This window comes from Eleginops maclovinus, chromosome 22, assembly GCF_036324505.1.
Source record: "Eleginops maclovinus isolate JMC-PN-2008 ecotype Puerto Natales chromosome 22, JC_Emac_rtc_rv5, whole genome shotgun sequence".
Classification (NCBI taxonomy): domain Eukaryota; kingdom Metazoa; phylum Chordata; class Actinopteri; order Perciformes; family Eleginopidae; genus Eleginops; species Eleginops maclovinus.
This window is the reverse complement of record NC_086370.1, coordinates 12,602,981-12,623,487: the sequence shown is the minus strand read 5'-3', so window position 1 is coordinate 12,623,487 and position 20,507 is coordinate 12,602,981. Positions and strand designations below refer to the sequence as shown.

Below are 20,507 nucleotides of genomic sequence, written 5' to 3'. Positions count from 1 at the left end.
CAACATGTTTATAATGGCAAACGTTGTAGGAGCCCAGTGGTACTGAGAGGCTGGCTTAATGGAGAACGAATGCTTTATGAATGAACAAGCAGAGAGATTGAAGTTGGAGCAGATGGTAAAGGACTTCACGGTGGAGACTCCCACAAAGCCATTTTGACAGGTGAGTACAAGTCATTAAACTCTCCATATGAGAATGTGTGCACACTTGTAGTGGCCGTTTTAATAATGTCCAAAGTGTCTAGGCCACTTAGTCTGCAATGTATCTTGGTTCTGACTCGTGTTCCAATTCATTCCAAACCTTTGGTGAAGACCCAATGTAGTCACGGGAGGCAGGTAACACTTGAAAGAGGGTTTATTCAAAAATAAGTACAACGTTACCGCAGGTGATTTTCATCCACAATACATCTCGTCTGGTCCAATACCGACTTGAAGTTTTGATATAACACGTAACAGTAAACAAGTAACACCTAACACGTTCAAAAACGTATTGCGATCCAATCTTGCAGACTTCCAGCATGTAACTAGCCTAGCATAGCTCCTAAAACTCCGCCTTGAAAGCTGCGTTTAAGGCCCTAATTCCATGTTGGAAATAGGAAAACCTAGCATTTTTAAACCGAAACACAACCTTAGCATAATCCACCTATATCACTGTATACAAAACTATACAAACATGATAGTATAAATGAAAAAATATTTAGCACCATGTAATATGTCAAGCCAACATAAACATTTTCCCCCAAATATGACTGTGTGCTTAATTGGCTCTTACAACACTATTGGTGTGTACAAACTGCAGTATCTCCTTTGGTTTTATATGTGTGCTTTTGGCCGTAAAGTGTTTGTGTTGAAGCATGGGTGATTTATTATCCTGCTGTTTATCCATGAAAAAACATCAGACTTTTTCCATTGATGTGGATAAATAATGATTGTTGCACCTGCTGTGGTCACTATGTATGACAGATATGAGTTGTATTTCCCAAAAATGGACTACATTGTCGATTCATAAAATAACACACAGTAACCAACTGAAATGTGGATGTGACATTAATGTGAATGGCTGCTCCACCAAAAAAAACCTTTCTTACGTCCTCTCACTGCCAGTTAAGTGGATTCAGTCATACATATTAAAAACAAATCTGCAGCAGTGAGACACATCAAAGAGGAAGTGGAAAGTAAACCCCCTTGTTAATAGAGGGTATTGTGCAAGTATGGACTGTCGGGTGTTGTGGGGAAATAATGGCACTGACAATCAACCAGCTGAGTGCCTGTCCTTTTTCCCAGCAGGGAGTGTCGCTGGAGAGTAGCACTGGAGCTTGTTGATGCTTCACGAGCTGACATAGAGTTAGGTCTGTGTCAGCTCTGAACGGACGGGAGATAAGAATTCGAAAGGTGGGAGTATTGAGGAACTAGAGTTGAGAGCAATCCCCTGGATTTCCTCTTTGACTTTGATAAATTGATGAGCCAGAGTTCACTGCGGTACAACAGATTGCCCCCTTTGAGATTGATGGATATAAAAGAATGTTTTTTCCTCCATCTTACTTTTAATGTTGACACCCTTTTAAAGAGGTACATCTTGATAAGTTCTAGCAGGGTAACAGGCTGAGAAAGTGCATTTTGTTGCACACCATCCATTCCAATTTGAAAGCATCATTTAGATAAATGATGTATATGATATCGTGTTTTGGTTAGAGCTCATAAGTTACTATTACTGTAGCAGAGCCATAGCGTGAAGCTGCTTCAATTTCATATCGTCTCTTAACTTTTATCTGGCAAATTCTTCCAAATGCAATAACAAAGTAATGTAATGCTCTATCGTGAAGGCATGATTACGTGACATGATTACAAAAAGATTATCATGACATTAAATGTCAATGTTTTGTTTGAGCTTCTCTGATTTTATACTTTCAGAAGCACAATGTTTATCATTGTGAAAACAAACCTTTCTTTGGATCCTTCAGGTTGACACAAATTATTTGCTCCATTAAATCCCAACCTGTCATAGAACATTTATTAAAAAATAAATCATGTTAGAAATGATCTGTTTGAGAGGGAGAGCGGTGGAGAACAGGGAGCTCACCTCTCTCTCACAGCTGCAGTGGTTAATCTCTTTCTTGTGGTTCATAGCTTCAGAACCCCTCGGGGAGCTGGGAATTTTCACTACTAACATGCATTTTTCATCTTCACTGGGTCTCCAGCAAAACCCACTGTATTAACTGCAGTTTTCCAAGTCCACTAATTGTCTGCGTTTTGAAGACTTAGCTGTGGTAGGCCGCACACATGTGCTCATTTCAGCTAGGAACTTCAGAGCGAGTTGCAAAGAGACTTTTTTTTTTCTTTGAGATTTACATCAGTTTGAGCACACAGCATAATGTCAACACCTCACATGGCTTAGATGGTACAGGCTACACTCTGACAGATTACTCATTAATTTTTTTTTAATGTGTTTTGTATAGGGTTGCCCCCGAGCAACAGAATTTATTTTGGACCTTATACAGAAAATGAAAATGTGTCGTATCAGGAAAAAAGAAACCTTTTGAAAATGATGTCTGAAATGAAAGACTGAGAAAAGCATTAATTAAAATGTCAGAGCCGCTCTGTACGCTGTATTTGCAAAGTTGCAATTTATGAATCCTGAAAATGACCCGGGCTACTTTCACTTAATTTGCTCCACAGGTTGCCCCACTGAAAAGGAGAGGTCAATGTAAGCTTGTAATCAACTTCAACAGCGCACTGCAGCAACGCCTCGGGCCTTTTCCCAAAGAAACAAAGCAGCAGTGGAGTAATAATTCAGTAATGTCTAAACTGTGGCTGTGGAGTCTTGGTTTAATGATTCTATCAAAAATGCTGGTTACTATGGCCTAGTTAACGAAGACAATTCAGAAATATGACTTAATAGATAAACATATAGTATTAATTAGATAACTGAACTCGAGTGTAAACTGAGATATAGCTCTTTATACGTTTCCTTTAAATTAAAATGTTGGTTAAAAAAAAAAGGAGCAAAATGCATCTAATATTTTTCCCTAACCTACTCATTTTTAACTCCCTTATTTTTTTTTTCTTGGTAGATATATTTCCATGTATACACAATGTGTACCTACTCAACATTATTTTATTAACCATACTTTATTTATTTCAACACTGTGACGCATATTTTGGAGTGCAAAGTGAATATTAGCATCCTCTTGCAGCCACATGCCCTTACACATTGAGTGGGGCCTTCATGAGTTGTCACATTGAATCTTTTAAAAATAGCTGAAGCATTCGATGAAAATGTTCGCCTATAGTATGTGGGCACTGTGAGGCCCATTAGTTGTTGTCTGTCAGTCATTGTGAGGAGCACCGAGTGTCCTTTGCAGAAATGTGACGGGTCTAAGTAGTTCCACTTTTGCAAAGAGTTCCCTATAGAAACAGACTTTTGTTCTATGCTCTTCATTTAAGCACCCAGGCACAAAAAGACTCAAACTTGACCTTGTCTAACAATCAACGTCAGAATCAATAGCCTGCTGTTTGTGTGTGGGCTAGATGGATCACCTTGCCCTCTGAGCAATAGCTGCTGTAGGTCATCTTGTCATCCACATCTAATTCAACAACTGTGCATCATTTCCTCGGCTGTGAAAATAAATCCGATCTAGGCAAAACAAAAAAAGTTCATTGGGGAAGTCAGTGCCTCTGAATCCTGACAGCCACATCACAGCCTCGCCTGTCGGAGGCATTTATCTGACATATCATCTTGGACTGTAACTCATGGGGGAATGTAAAGCAGAAGGGGAGAGATACCTGAGCGGCTGTCTTCTTTCACAACAATCTTGGATGTGTTTTGTAAGCTGATTTACATTTTAGATTTCCATGACTGAATAGCTTGCCTGAAATAATAACGCACATTTAGTCTGTTCTTGTTGAAGATTATGAAAACAGATCCATTTATGTACACTGATGAACCAACAGTAGAGAACCAGACAGAAAAGCATTCAGAATATGAGAGGATTAATGTAACGGTAAACAACTTGGCTCATTTTGATTCTTTTGATAGAGAAGTGAACATTTGCAAACATTATGCAGATAAAATGGAACAACAGATGTCACATTTTACTCGGTTAACAGTTTGGGGCTTTTAAACCAGAGCTATTATCAAGTGTAGAAATGAATGATGCAATGAATAATTCACTTCTATCATCATACTGTAGATGTTCAAAACAAGTTGTTGCATAAGTTCTGATTTATGTTGCTCCAAAATAAACCACTTCAATTATACAAATGGTTATGAGTCATACACAGTTCCAATAAAGGCTTTTTGAGTTCACATGACTTACTTTTATTTTGATAATATAGAATCCTTCAAAACTAAGTTAACATGGTGATTTTGTGTCAATCTATTTTAGATAAATATTTCACACACCATTCAGTGGTAAAGAAATTACACTGGTATAAAATGAGGGCAAATGAACTATATTGGCATAGTATCGCAGTTAATCCTGTTCAGATCTGGTACTGCATACACATATTTGTCTGATCCTGTTTAGATTTACAGGAAAATATACATAATCTATGGATTGTCTACTATCATTAGCAAGGAAACCAGCATATTAACGCCTTATCCTGTTTACTTCTGCCTTTTGTGGTCTACAAAGGCTCGGTTGCCAAGAAAATAATATGTTTATTCATAAATATCTATTTTATAATCTGAATATGGAGATGTATGGAACAGTCTGTATCTGCATTATGCATGGGAACATTCTGAAAGGAAAGATTCAGATTTCACTGTTTGTTTTGAGGACAATATTCAGAGAGGAATCGATTTGCTATTCATTTATAGAGACTTGTGCAAACTCAAATTTCACACCCAACTAGTCAGGATCAATGGGTGTCAATTTTGTCTTTTTGAGTGGACTATTGTTTTCTTGGGGACCATATTTAGTTTTTTGATTAGCTGTATCTTTTCCAATGTTCTAAATATTTCAAGAAAAGCTAGATCCCGCCAAAACATGTTCCACAACGTTACGAAGAAACACATATTGTGCGTGCAGCTCTATATTTGTGAAGATGTTTTGTGTACCAGATTTTCTAGAGAACATTGTCAGCCCAATTCCCTTGCTGCTTAGTTCATCCACACACACAAGGCAACACAACATGTCAAAACTCATCTCTACAAAAAATAGCTCTTATGAGCTGGAGGGGGCTGGATTTTGTGCAAAAGAGACCTAAGATGAGATATACAGTAGTTGTAGGTCTACAGTAGCACATAACTTCTTCAAAACTGCAGCTCAAGCTGAACATCCTCACCTTCTGTCACCTGGCTTAGATCCCAGCCTGCTGTGGCAAGGGGAACAACATAGAAATCATCAAAAGACGTCAAGGACTCTGACTCAGTGTGTGCAACACTGGTGAAGAGACCTTTTAGACTCTGGTGATTATAAGCCCTCATTTTCTATTCTGGCTCATCAAGCAGCTGTCTAAACAGAGCTGAGTTTGCTCAGGTATCCGTCTCTGGCTGGGGGAAATGCTGTATGTTAGAGTTATTACCATGCACGGTTTTGCATCATTGAACATTTCTGGGTACTCGCCTAGATCCTGACCCACTTTGGTGTCTTTGTGTTTCAAATATTTAGATCAAGTGATATCGAGGAAGCTAAACGCTCTGCTGTCCTACAGGCTGCATGGAAGAAATGAATAAAACTAATGCCAGATTCAGGGGCTAATGTTTTGATGGAATAAGTCTGCTTATACATTTGGGTATATTAATGAAATCCCTTTCCCTCCCTAAATACAAGCAGTGAGTTATCTTCTGCATCAAATCTGACTCGTTAGCCCTGCAAGCTGTTCACGTCGAACATGTTGCGAGACGCTGAGATGTGCCCGGTTTACGAGGCCATCGATTTATTGTTTTGTGAATCCAACATGAACAAACAAATTTGGGGAGAAGACATTCATGAACATTCATTTGAACAGTGGGATGCGTGTATCGCTTCTATCAATCTCAAGTGTTAATCACCGCGCACCATATGTAGAGCCGCAGACAGCACCATTCATTATGACTACCACTCGGAAAATGACACAAGGTGTGAGCTGTGTCTGGCGGCCGGAGGATATTTCGGTGGCACTGATGGGCTGGGCTCGTAAAGTAGCTGTGACAGTTGGCCAGCAGTGGGCTCGACTTGCTTAATGAACTAACATGTTCATGTTGGCAGCACTAAGTGAACCATTTATTAGTGTGCTGGGAACAGACACAGGGTCCGTAATGACAGCAGCCACCAATATGACAAAGTGGCTAAAGTAAGGTGCAGTCATGTTGAGATTTGCGTCTACATTTCCAATGTTATAAGAGCTTTTACTTGGACCATAACAATGTCCAAAATACAACATATTTTTGTGATAAACTGAACAGAGGTGACATTGAGCTTAAAACCCCCCCATTTTTAACATCAGATGTTTTTCTTTAGGACAGCATGGACTATCACGTGGTGTGAATTTCAGTTTAAATGAAAATGTCCTTGAAAAGAAATACTTGGGAGTCTTTCGTTAAAAAATGTTTATTGTCCAACAGGAATGTGTCTCATTGTTGTCTTCTTGTACACTCAACAACCTGCAAAACAAAAACAGATGTTAAACACACTGAAAAGAAAAAAGAAAAATCACATATTTAACAGATTTTAACGGCAGGGGTAGACATTCATTCTCTATGACTGTTTGCTAAATATGCTGCTAATTTGAGGAGACTGTTTTCTTGGCATAGCTAAAGATTGTTATCTGACTGTAAAAAGCTAAATTAGCTCTTTCCAAAGGGACACAATTATGCGTACTTGCACCTCTTTATCTCATTTGTTTAATCCCTACATAAAAGAAGTTTAAATCCAACAATTGATGATTTTATGGATGCTTTGTGAGAGACTACTTGTTGACTTTTTACTATTTCTATATGCTGAGCCAAGCTAACTGTCTCCTGGTAGTAGTTTCATATTTAAAGGTCAGTGGAGTGCTATCAATCAGATCATCTAACACAAAGCAAGAAAGCAAATAAGTCCAAAATGTCAAACTACTCCTTTCAGTCTACAATAATCAGAACTATTCATTTGACGGGCATGTTGTCATCTGTCTGAATTGATTCTGAGGATGTATGACAAATGACATTGTGTCCTTGGTGTGCAGGAGTTGGTAGCCTGTATAGAGCGAGCCTTTGAGCCCAGATCCTGACATTTGGGCTGGGAGAACATCAAAGGCAGTACAGTAATTCCCCTCCGTCCACTGGCTGCCTCTTTACGAACCCCCCACTTATAATCTGTCACCATGCGTCTGACATCCAGGGTGACGTTCAGTATGGAGATGCAGCTTTCAGCCAAAGACAATCAGCTCGTCCTTGAGATGGAGATGGAAGGAGATAGACCTCCTCACTCTCACCTCAACCTTTTCAAATGAGCTTTTATTGTCTTGTTAGGAACAAATCGGTTCCATTATTCGAGAAAATAAGGCTCTAAGCATGAGAGCTGGCAGCCATCATTTATTTGTTCACACAGCCATTGACTGAATTAGCAAGTACAGCATGTTGCATTTTTTCTCTCTCTCGCTCTCTGTCTCGCGCTGTCTCTCTGTCTCTGTCTCTGTCTCAGCCCATCGCTGCAAGCAGATGGTGACAGGATTGTGTTGGAATAGACCCATCGAGTTGTCACCTTTTATTTTCGATCATACATATTCATACTTATATCTTTACTTTTCTTGCCTCATTACCAAGACAGTGTCACTACTAGGTTAAAATGATTTTGTATCAGAGACGAATAGGTCAACAATTAAGGAAAATTCAGACCGTTTCTTATTTATCTTACTCATTGATCCCCCTTTGATCCCTGTGGTATTTAGTTTCTCATCTAACTCTTGGCAAAAAGTGAGTAGGAGTATTTCAAATAATTTCCCCAACATTTAGCACAACACCAGTCCAAGAAAGACTTCAGTGGAGTAAAGGAAAGTACATTTAATTAATTTTAATATAGAATGTGAAACCAATGTAAAGGAGAGAGATTTTGTTGCATGCATTGTTATTCTAACAGTAAGAGCTGAGACGCATACCGGCTTCCTTACCTGTGAGTCGTTTGTCTTTCCGTGTTTCATGTTCAATCATCATTCCTGTCATCTCTGTCTGCAACACATACAAGTTAATACCAACAGTTGTATCTGTGTTTGTTTTTGACACGCGTACAGATGCATACGCAGAGAGTATTCACTAAATGGACTAATGTGTATTCTATTAGGAGTGTCGCGACTGCATAAATATTGTTGCCAAAGGTGATAAACTTGGCAGATCAACAAAAATAAACAGCTGCCAGTTTTTATTGCGCCAGAGGCTGCAGCCCAGGACTACCTAATGGGTAAGAATCATCGTGGAGGAATGGCTAAGAGATGTGAAGACAGCTGCAAAGTCTGTAAGTGCCTTAGACTCCTGTCTTTGTGCAAAACTAAAAAAGAAACGAGTATTGACTGTAAAATCAGAATTTGAGAGTTTTATCAGTTGCATTGACTTTAAGAAACGCATCAACCTCCATGGCGGGCTTTGTGAATTTGGACTCTTGATTGGTTTGGAGCTGGCAACAGGCTTGACATGAAAATGGATTTGAGAGCGCTTTTGGCAAAGGCTGCATGAACATCAGTGGCTTTCACAGAGTTTCCAGCAACACTCATCACTTCCAAATCTTAGGTGCAAATAAACACGAGATTTAGTTTTAAGAAAGGATGGGAACATGTTGAAAATAGGGGATTATATTTAAAGCTTTTCCCAATATTTAATCATAATTCTATTCTTGGCAATTATTCTTGAATCACGTAAATCCCTTCATGTGACTGACTGTCCTTCTTAGTGTCATGTTCCTTGAAATGTTTGATTTGAGCATGTTGTCGTTGTACTTGATGAATAGCACATTGTCAATTTACACTCATTTATATTTTGTATTATCTTTTTGCATTAGATTTATACAGCAATGCATGAAACCTCAACTACTAATCTTTTCCAAACTCAGTACTAAAGAAGCTTGGGAAGTTGAAATACGCACCGAGCTACTCTCCTGACTGATGAATGGCCCGAACGTGTCTGATGGCTGAGTCCAATCTTCAGTCTTCTGGGAGCAGATTCCCGAGCCTTCTGCTCTGTAAAGAAGTAGAAAGTAAGAAAATGCTTCTTTTTGTTTTGTTGCAGAAAGGCAAAGGGAGCATGATGTGAATTGTGTTACAGTGCTGCAGAGTTAGACTGTCTAGTATTTCTACAATACAGCTGAACAGCACTTCAGCACACATTTCAGCATCAATGTGGAAAAAACTCAACATGCAAATTGTTTTCCGCCAACCTGTTCAGGCAACGAGGTGTTTACCATATAATATATGAAAAACACAGGTTGATGAGGATGCTTTTCCCAATTTAAAATGTTTTGATTAAATATTGTATTAAATCTACAGTGTTGATTCAAACAAAAAGCTATTGTTCCTCCTAAACTTATAATCAATATTACAATGTATGCAGAGATATCTTTTCATATTATGAGTTATTATTGACTGACTCAATGGATGAAAGGGAAAAAGAGAAGCTTTTCAACTTCACAAGCTTTTATTAACTGATATTATTGTTGGTGTTGCTGTTGGATTACTTTGCGTGCCACTCTGCATTCATTTCCAAACAAATAACGGAGATAACAAATTTCCAGATTTAGATTTTCATACGAACAACATGGATCTACCGTATTTTCCGGACTACAAGGCGCACCTGCATATTAGCTGCTCAAGCTAAAATTAGGGGTAAATCCTGTTTTGTTCATACATTAGCCGCACCAGACTATAAGCCGCAGGGTTCAAAGCTTGTGCAAAAAGTAGCGGTTTATAGTCTGGAAATTACGGTACTCGTTTTGCTCTTGCTAATCGAGTCAATTTTTCGGGCTAATTCGTACGGCACTACTTTGCCTGGCGGACGGACATGTGACCAACATACCACTCTTTTCCCCCGTGACTGTGTCTGATCACATGCCCCTTCCGCCAGGCAAAGTGGTGCAGTACAACAGCGGAACAAACAAAACAAAACCTCTTACGATATCACAAAAATCATGAAAAATCCACAGAAAAGCCGCACCGGACTATAAATCGCAGGGTTCAAAGCTTGTGCAAAAACTAGCGGTTTATAGTCCGGAAATTACGGTACTTGCTCATTTATTCTTAGCAGCATGGCTATTGCTACCGGCCTGTTTACCTTCCAAAGTAATAATGAAAAAATGGAGAAGTGTATTTCTTTACAAATCAAGCACTAACTGAAACAAATGTTGGTGCTGTGTCCTGCTCTTCTGGGTCAGCTTTGTCATAAACATGTTTATGTATTAACAGCACAAGTGTGCAATTAAGATGGTGAGCCTTTGAATACATTTTCAAAAGAATTGCACCTTCGGAAAAAATGTCAGAAGAAGAGCATGAATTATGAATAGGCCTGCGGCTATCTGTCCATGGGGATTAAATGTAGCTGCATTTGCAAAGCTTTAAAACACAGGTTGGGTGAAAAATATAAACAAATAGGATTTATTGCAGAAACGGCAGAAAGAAAAGATGCAAATGGGTAGTACAAAAAAACACATTTGTTTGACAGAGAATAAGTTATGTAAAAAGGGGTAATGTAGGTAAGGTGATATTACTTTTATTAAAGTTCTGCAGCTTTGTTTTTCAACATTTTGTTTGTACATCTACCCAACCTACACACACCTCAAACCAGCCTTACAGTGATACTCTGCTGCTCAACTAAGCAGATGATAAATGACTTCTAATCACACTGCAGTTTAGTAAGGGTTTTCTTTCCTTTATTCCTGTTGTTTCCTCTCTTTTAATTGCATGTCTGCGCCTTATTGTGTTTTAAATGAGATGCCACAGTTATAGAAACTGAGTATTGAACCATTCTGTGTTGATGATAATGAGCTTTAATGGTGCAAGAATGCACAGTCAGATTGAAATGATATGTCAATCAATTGATAGTGTGCACAGTAGCACACAAGACAATATAACTCTTATTCACAAAGAATGGACAAATTCAGTCGTTGGAGACCATTTAGTATCAAAATCAACACTTACCCATTAACACGAGTCTGTTTTAAACTGACTGTAAACCGTCTTTGCAAATTGGTGGGTAAATTGAATCAATCATGGAGGCAGACTGAACCAAACCTTCAGATTTTCTGTTCATTATCTCATTTAAGTGTTAGACGTAAAATGATTTCAACAAACCTCGCTTCAAGTGCTGTCATTTTCACACAACGCGACAAACTCACAACATGCCTGCTGAATATTTCCACTCACCTGTATTGGTGGTCTCTGCTTCGACCAAATAACACAGTAGTGTGTTCCTTTAACTAAAGAGAAAAACAAAGAAATATAATGAATTTATTTGTTATTATGTATCATCAAATATGAATAATTGACAGACTTCATGCAATATGTATGTAATAATATAAGCACAGAACAGTTATAACATTTCATCACTGTGAAAAAAGTAAACCAATTCAAAATATCTTGAAACTTTATGAGTTTTGAGCAAATGTTTGGGATTTATTCACTGATGTTTAGTTTCTGGTCATTATTTTAGTATCTTTTATTATTTTTTCTTTTATAACAGTTTAGCTGAAATTCCTTATGGACTATTTAGTCAGCGATAGGAAGGGATTTTATTTGGCGTTAAAAAGGGCAGGTTTACTTTTTTTAAGTGGCAGTTAGCATTTTGCGATTATATTAGTATTATTATTAGGGTTACCTGCTTAGTGTTTAGTCTTCTTTTCAGTCCCGTGATCTACACTCTTAATGTGGGTCAGGCTTCAGGTGTACTAATCACAGAGGAGAATTCAAATGACTAAAGTGGATTCAGCTTTGATGCACGGAAACTAACAGCGCATATATACAGCTTTTCTCAGGTTGAATGACAGAATGCAGAAAGAGGATAGCAGACACAAGGATGAGTCGCAGATAAAAGACACAGCACACTGAGTGCATACTATCAGAGGGTGAACATCAAGATCTACATGGCCCATTATGCTCTCCACGAGCCAGCTTCAAACGCCGAGGGTATTATTATGACAGTAATATATGGGGACTTCTTACCTCTTTTAACTCCATATCATTCTCAGAGTCAATCTGTGTCTCTTTAATGATGTAAAACCTCACAGAATGGATTAAAGAAAGAAGTTTATTAGTTTCCAAATAAGAAAATGATCAAAGATTCAAGGACGATTGAGCAGGAATATAAATTATTTAACAAAAGAGTGATTTGGGACAGGTTGGTGGGCTTTCTTTATGAAACGAGTTAGCCGCTACCTGGAAGCACATGTTAATGTTAACAAAAAATGCCGATTAAAGCTCCTATTTAGAGAGTCTTACACACTGTGTGGAGGTTTATGTTGTTTTTATTAAATGCCTTATGTACAAATACAGGTTACACACAGAACAAAGCACGCATTAGAAATGACACACTGTACATTGCTGTTTGCTCTCAAGCCAAACAAAAGAAAGGTCTTGCACGATTACGATCTCACACATATCATTGAAATTCACAATATAACTTAGGCTAACTTTAGTCGTATCAACTCATTTCTAACATGAAGTCCTCTGAGGTTCATATCACTATCAGTTAGGGGGGAAACTTGAAGTGGGATTTAGATTTATGGAAAACATTTTATAATATAAGTCCAGGTCATTTAGTCACTTGCATACAGGTCTTCAATTCTGGACAATGTTTGGTTTCCATCTGTTGCCTTTAATGGAGTTGTTTGTCAGGTCATTTGTGCTCAGAGCGATTTGTGTTTCTCTGTTTGTCACCATAAAAAAGATGAAAAGTTAAAGCCACAGCTGGAATCAAAACAGGAAGTGAAGCTTCTGCAGACAAACGCTTTATCTGCCGGCGCTTCAAAAGACAAATTAACCACAGAACTGCTTTTGATTTATTTTCCAACAAGCCAAACAATTAACACATTTTATGGAAAAGAATCTGGTAGAAGCGTGTCGGAAAGTTTTGCTTTAGGGTATGAGTCAGGAAGAGATCCACTTAAACCAGACTGAGCCCATAGCCAGACCAATCAGTGAACTGTGGAGGAAGGTGATGCACGTTGAAAAAAAGCTCATTTGAAATTTGAGGGTACGTTTGATTTGCAGCCGTTCCTGGTTTCAGACCATCCCGTCTTTACACTCATTTTGGGTGACCCACAATTACCTCAGCCAATGTGTACGCCACTTTTCTTTACCAAAATACTTTTGCACCTTGTAATGTGTCATAGTGGAAGACAATGGACATGGGATGTTTCACATACTTTTCAAAATTCTAGTCTACCTTAAATGCTGTGTTTATTGGCGTTGACGCATAGGAACAAATACATTATGTCTGAGTAATATGAGCACCTTAAAAGGCACAGATATTGGTTGCCTGGTATTGCAGGCGTTGGCTACTGAACCTTAATATTAACTGCACTAAAGGCAATGAATAGAAACTATTTTTCATAATACTTTGCTGTATTTCTTGGTATTTGTATTATGCTTTTTAGGAGTGGGTGGGGGCAGGCGGGGAATGAAGGTTATTTTAAAAGCCAATTCTAAATACAACCTTCCTCTACATGGGTGAATGTCTCTCTTTTACCTCTCTGGATTTATGAAAAAGAAAGACTCAAACTGAATACTTCAATATGTGTTACACTTCAGGATTTTGTGCTTAATGGGGTTTGTGTCCAAAGGAGACAAACAAAAACAGGAAACATTTGAACATTTTATGAGGAATTTAAAAAAAATATAAAAAGTTTTAAATAGGAGGTCACATATCTGGAGCACCTTCAGTATCTACCATAGGGATGTTTTCTGTAGCCCCCTCTTGTCAGCCGTAAAACTGGGGCTTTGTGACTGGGACGGGAAGTCCCCCACTCCTCCTCTGCAAAAAGAGTTAAAGAAACATTGTAGACAGCTGCTTTATTCACTGTGCCTCCTCAAAGTCTGTGAGCTCGGGTATTGTATACCTCCTTTTCACAACCCGTTAAACCAAAGACAACAACATTCAAACCAGCAAATTCTATCCCAGCGTCTCCCCAAAGTAAATGCATTTCATAAGCACTTGCCCTCTGTTGGACCAATACTGAGATCTGACTGTCAGCAGCCCCTTCCTCTGAGCCAAATTACATAAAGATGGCACCTCTGCTGCACGGCACATTGCACTGCTTCCAAATAAGAAAGTGTTTATGGAGCAGAAAATCAAATCATTGCCCCCTTGGTTTTGGGTTTGGTACGACCTCAACACCCCAATGCACAATTCATTGTGCTGAAAATGAATGAGCCTGCAAACGTGCTGTGACAACCGGCTTACCGTACAGCGCCGCTGTCGTGTGACAAACATGTTACTCAACGTTTGGTGATTGGTTTTGATTTAATTCAAGTTTTAAATGTTTTATTAATGGTTTGAGAAAATGTAAATATGCTTTGCTTATCTGACAGCAGTGCTGTTTGCACAGCAGTGGTAAATAAGCCAATAGTAACAGCTTTTCTGGAATAAGCCAATGAGGGCATATCTCCAAAAGGCAAAACACTCCACCTTTCACAACGGGCATTGGTTCACCCCCTGAACTTCCACTGGCTCATTTACTGTTCTAGTCAAAGGCAGCCCGTCGCCACAGAGGGAGGAGGGGTGGTGCATGCAGGAGCCCCCCCCCTGGGTGATGATTAGAAGTGGGCTGGAACCACAAGGCTTCTTTCTTTTTGTTTCTGTGCTTCCCAACATCTTTTAAATATCAGTACAACAGCAGACGGCATTGTTTGTCCAAGACTCTTTTCTTGTGAGGAATGAATTCAATTGAGGTCCGTGGATGTTTCTGAAAAAGTCTGTTTTTAAAATCAAACACTGTGCCTCGTCTACAAATTCAACTAATTATGTTCAACAAAAGGGGGAAATGCTTTTGTGAAATATTACTGGCTTAAATTCAGTACAATGATAACACTGGAAAACATGTCACACAATTGCAGATATTGCTGTATATGCAGCCGAACCTTAAGGTTTATTATAACTTTATTTAAGATTGGTTGTTTGTGCCCGATCTTATTCATTTTCCAATAACCTACCAATGAATAATTATTTTAATTAACTGACTTATTTTAGGCTGTTTAGGCTGTAATACACATTTTGCTACAGTAAACTGTTGACAGTGTGAGCGAGTAGAGAGGAGGGAAGACACATGAAAGGGTGTGACTCATACTTATATAGATGTTCAGCTTACAAAAATACTTTCCGCTACATAAAAAATATACAGTACTTACCATAGTTGTTATAGGATTCATCACTGTTGCCATGTCCATATTCATAATATTCTGAGATGCTAAAAGCAGACACATTAAAAAGAGTTTAAATCAAGAACTACAAGTTGAATATGTCAATAATCCTGTCAAATATGGAAAGATGCTGACATCTTTTCTTTAGGTAAAACAGGTTTAAGTATATATAAGGTTGGCAATGTGTTTTTAATTATCTTATCATATACTTTGTTTAAAGTTATGCACACAAAGCCATGTGTTTTGCAAAAAAAAGCTCTGTCATTTCCAGAAGGCGCTGGGCACTGAAGTTTCAGCAACTTTACTAGGAATGATTTTATTGGATTCACAGCAGACAATAAGCCTATAGTTTCTGGCTTATTTGTTTTGGGATTTATTAACAATACCTCTTATCATACTTTATTTTGAGTAACAGTGGACAGATGGTGACTGTGTGTAACCATCACCTCTTTGACTGATTGCTGTAGTTGTCCTCGTAGGCTTCGTAACTCTCCTCGTCATATTCTCCACCGTACCCATCGTCGTAGCCCTGCGAGGAAACACCGTTATTAAAGTCGACTTGTCTCCAAATCTCTATCCAGTCTAACTGGTTAGAGGTGAATGTAAAACAATCAATACTAAGCTCCCTAGGCAAAGTCCATTACTTTGTGTCTATAATAAGAGATGGAACAGGAAAAATTCCTGTCCAACAGAGATTATTGATTCAGGCTTGCAGGGGAGCATGTCTCACTACTGGAGCGTAATAGACAGCTTCTGAGTCTCAAACTGCAATATGGATCTGGACTATTGATAAGTAGCTACTTGAGAAACAAGCATAATAAGCCAGCAAGTAGAGGCATGTTAAACAACAATTAAAATGGCCTAACAGCATGCAGAGCAACAACAAAGACTTCTAAGTGTACAGCTGTATGGAGAATGTCACTGTCATTATTCTTACCTTCCCTGCGGCTGTGAAGCAAACACCTATCCTGCATATCACTCTTATTTGCATATTTCACTAACCGCACAGCACCTTTTATTCTCTCCCCAAACAGATTCTCTGTTCTGTTTGATGGGGAAAACTGACAGTATCAGTATTGCAATGTAATGTAATTGCTTAATAAAAAAAAAGCTGTCGACATGTAGAATTTCTTTTTGTTGTCAAAGAGGTCTGCAGAGTAAATTCTGTCGCTTGGTTTTGAGTTGAACTCAGTTGAACTTTTTACATCAGAAGACTCAGAGGCATTGCATGTACTGTAACGTAGTTTTGAAACAACTCAAGTAACCATTATAACTCGGTTATAAAAATGAGAAACCACAGAGGGGCGCGCTAAGAAGCTTTTGATATCAAACTATTTTAATATGAAATTGATTACTGTAGCATGAACACATCTCATCACTTGAATGTTCACTCCGTTTCCTTAGTTTTTTTTATCACTGTTAAAGATGTCATTTCCACAGGAGTCCATTTTGCTTTTGCAGTTTCAGTTGATTTACTCCATAAATCGTTCTAAGCAGACCTTTTCATCTTTGGACTGACCAGCTGCCAAAACCCCGATTTGAGAAGAGGGGAGATCCCAAGCTCATCAAAGTCGCTTTCAAATCAAGACCGTGCACTCGCAGCAGTTATGTTTTAGGAGCAGATATCATTACTTTGGGGCTTTATGTCCTAGCAGAATGTTATGTATTTAAAGCTAGTACTCCAAGGACACTTTTAGCTGTATGCCTCCAATAAGCAAACTGGTATAAAAGCAGGAATTTACGTATCATTATTATGCATGTACATTTATATATATTAAGGAAACACATCTGCCTTTAGATCATTCACCCACTTCTGAAAACAAACCCTGTATGGACTGATCAGTCTGAAGAATGTACTCCACACAATATTCAGTTTAATGGTTTATTCATGACAGAGGGGACAAAAGGTTTACGTAAACAGCTTAACCTGAATAACACCTTCACTGGAAGAAGGCCAAAGTGTGTGAAGAACAGTAAACGTAGCCATTGTCTGCTCTTGTAATTGTGGGATCTCGCTCACTGAAAGATATTTAGTGGAGTTTAAAGTGCTTATGTTTCTTTTTTCATCATGATCTAATCTCTTCTAATCCTTCCAAGCTTTGCTATTTAAAATCGAGCTCCACGTCGATGCATGCAAGTGTGCAGCTCCTGTTAGAGATCGAATACATTTTAAATCAGCAGGATGGAATGTGTTGAAAGCTTCATAAAGCTGGTTCATGCCAGACAGGGTTTTAACAGTCCATTATTCCTGTATGCCTGTAACAATGGAGCAATATCATCTTGCTTTAGGTGTCGCTGCTTTTGGTATAATGCTTTATGACACCAAAGCATATTGGTGTGGAGGACATCAAGTGCAGCAACACAAAAGAAAATAAATGTTCTTGTACACACTCTCCCTCTAATGACGGGTATTGCTAACTCAAAAAGCTCTGGCTCATGTGTGGCTTCATTTTTGGGAACATGAATTTGACAAAATTAAAGTTAGGGATTATGTCAGGGATTAAGTTGTTCAGGGGATCCAATACTTCTCTTTTCTTGCATGAGTCTTTCCCCACAAAGGCCGAGTCACAGACCTGCGTATCTCGGTAATTGAACGGTTTTGTTAGCAATCCCACATGACAAATCGCTCCACGCTGGACTATAAGTGTGAAAAGATCGGTGGATTAATTTCAGTGAAATGTATTAAATATGTAAACCTTCAGTCTTGATAGAGTTATGACGGAATAAGAAGTCATGTAGCCTAAAACTCAAGTTCTTTTATAGTTATATAGTACAATTTTAAAGGGTGATTTTATTTGTACACTTGTAAAAAATATGAGAAAATAACGACAAAAGTTATAGTGATGCTCAATTAATTTGAACCCCTCTTGTATCAGCATACTGTTCTTTGTAGCTGTTTGTTAACTGGAAAGATGTGTGTGTGAGTTCACCATGAAGGATATAGTGATAAAGTTATCTCTGCGTCAAGCTGCTGTTTGAAAAGATTGCAGCTGTCTAATTCATGCTTTTCCATCTACAAAATGTGAGGCTACTTGTTAAAATATATAGTTTCCAACCTTACAAAGCATTCTAGAGAAGCTTTGGTCCATACTGTTGGGTATTATTTCAAAACCTTAAAGCTTTAGGATGCTGTAAGTAGGGTTAATTGACTGTGGGCCTACTTGGAGGAGAGCAATATATCTTTTATATGTCAATTATCATCTTTCAAAAACTAAAAACTGACTGATTAAACTGTGTTTATCTCTCTAACACAAGCAACTAGTGTGGTGGAAACTTCTGAAGCAATGGAGACGAAACTCAGAGAGACGCTGGAGAGCAGGAACTTGATGTCAAAACACTTTTGGGTTTATTCTGAGTTACGGCCGGAGAATTGACAAGACATTTACTACTCAGGCATAGGAAGAGGTTTTAACTAGTTCTGAATGGGTAAGAAACATTCTCAGAGCAGCAGACTAAACAATCTAGGACAATACGTCAAAACTTAACCTGACATCCCGTTCACACATAACGTGTCTAACGAAGCATCTGGGCTCAGCCCCAAACAATAAAACCAATCTAAGAACAGGTGTGAGAGTGTAGCCACTGTGGGAACAAGGCTGCGGAAGCCGAGGCTGCCCTTCCTTGATGAAGATAACAGCACCTGCAAGGCCGTTAGCCTATGCCAGAGGAGGACTGAGAGGAAGGACACACTGGCTAACTTGAAAACAAGCAGTACACAAGCAGCTGTGAGGAGACCAATGGTCACGTGTGTGAAGAGGTCACAGGCCTGAGCGAAAGCTTACAAGCTTACACAAAATATTTCCTAACCACTTCTGTCTAAACTGCTTATACTAGCTACAATTATTACAAAATATAGTGTTCTGGGTGAAACAATAGACTTACTTCTTCAAATAGTGATATGGAAGTTGCATTACCCTAGTACATAAGTAATGTGAGAGATCATTTAGTTGTTGTTTCCCACAGGATTGGACTCTCCGTCCTTTTTCTATCTTATGCCTCCTGGTCACAACTACATGGATTATATACATTTTGATTTGGTTGGACATCCAAATAATAGTTAATTCCTTCATGTTGCTACAAAAAGTCTGTTATAACAGCTTGAAATGTTTGTTTAACTTATTTAATTGTAACATTTTCAGTATGAACAAATCTGATTAGTATTACTAGTGTAACGTGCAAGGTCTTAGGGCTTCAAAGATAGTTCTGTCTAACAAAAACTCTGGAACTTTTGTCACAGACAGCGCCTCCGTTTATTAACGTACACACACCCACTCTCTTCTATGCTTACATACGTCCTCCCTTACTGAAATAAATGTCCCTATTTCTATACACAAGGAGAAAACACACAAACAAAACAAATCTCACAAAAATACACCAACGAAAAACCACAAAACTAAACAGAGAACATTTGTGTGTGTACTGTATATATATATATTAAAAAAACAACAACAACCTAATAGGACTTCAAGCCTGGTCTGACTCAACCTATTCCCCTGACCTGCAGATTAGAAATACGAACAGAACACAATTATGCAGCAAAGAATGCGCATGTCGTCAGAACACAGGAGAACAGAAGCACACATGCATGAAAACAGCAGGCACTCAGCCCATAACAAAGTCCATAAAGCGAGCAGGAGGCCGCGCAAACCTCCTAGCCCGAGACACCGTTGGCGAGGCCTGGTCGCGCCCAGAGGGTCCAGGGCTCTGTGGGGAGACTGCATCCTGCATCGCAAGGGGCTGAGCATGGCTTAAGAGAGACCTTGATGGCCCCTCCAAGGGAAAGGCCAACGGCAGGTTGTATCGCTGTAGCCCGTCATAAGGGACCGTTTGGAGAGCGAACTCATCCCCAAATGGGCTACTTAGTTGGTACTTGACCCCAACTTCATTACCCCTGTCCATTCGCCTCTGCATCCGATAATGCCCCTTCCAGTGGGGAGCCAGTTTACGGCGGCTCTCAGTGGGATCATTCAACCACACCAAATCCCCAACTTCATAGGGGACGTGCCTCACCCTGGCATCGCAGTACGACTCCTGTTTGCTGCTTGCGGCAAAGTTGTTATTCCTTGTCTGATCCCACCGCTGCCACAAATGTAATGTGCGAGGTGTTGGGGCTTCAAATATAGTTCTGTCTAACAAAAACTCTTTGTTAAACATTTGTGCTTTCTGAAGCGTCACAGACAGCGTCTCCGTTTATTAAGGTCACACACCCACTC

General features: G+C 38.9%; 1 protein-coding gene and 1 long non-coding RNA gene across 10 annotated transcripts in view; one reads left to right on the top strand and one right to left on the bottom strand.

Annotated features, from left to right (window-relative positions):
• khdrbs2 (KH domain containing, RNA binding, signal transduction associated 2) overlaps nucleotides 1–20,507 on the bottom strand; it is a 79,711-nt gene that overhangs the window by 14,634 nt on the left and 44,570 nt on the right. Inside the window, exons 7-13 of one of the 9 annotated variants that reach the window (XM_063875590.1) lie at nucleotides 15,741–15,823; nucleotides 15,283–15,341; nucleotides 13,826–13,909; nucleotides 11,305–11,357; nucleotides 9,036–9,124; nucleotides 8,071–8,128; nucleotides 6,452–6,583 (exon numbers count right to left, since the gene is read on the bottom strand). In XM_063875590.1, the coding sequence (XP_063731660.1) occupies nucleotides 8,119–8,128; nucleotides 9,036–9,124; nucleotides 11,305–11,357; nucleotides 13,826–13,909; nucleotides 15,283–15,341; nucleotides 15,741–15,823 (378 nt within the window). In that variant the 3' untranslated portion in view covers nucleotides 6,452–6,583; nucleotides 8,071–8,118. Of the gene's footprint in view, nucleotides 1–6,451; nucleotides 6,584–7,594; nucleotides 8,129–8,169; nucleotides 9,130–11,304; nucleotides 11,358–12,383; nucleotides 13,910–15,282; nucleotides 15,342–15,740; nucleotides 15,824–20,507 lie in introns of those variants that run through there. The other 8 variants (XR_010165055.1, XM_063875589.1, XR_010165054.1 and 5 more) reach the window with 8 other exon arrangements.
• Nucleotides 1–20,507, top strand: part of LOC134859221 (uncharacterized) — a 61,669-nt gene that overhangs the window by 323 nt on the left and 40,839 nt on the right. The window contains exon 2 of the long non-coding RNA XR_010165058.1: nucleotides 30–160. This is a non-coding gene — a long non-coding RNA (uncharacterized LOC134859221). The remainder of the gene's footprint in view (nucleotides 1–29; nucleotides 161–20,507) is intronic.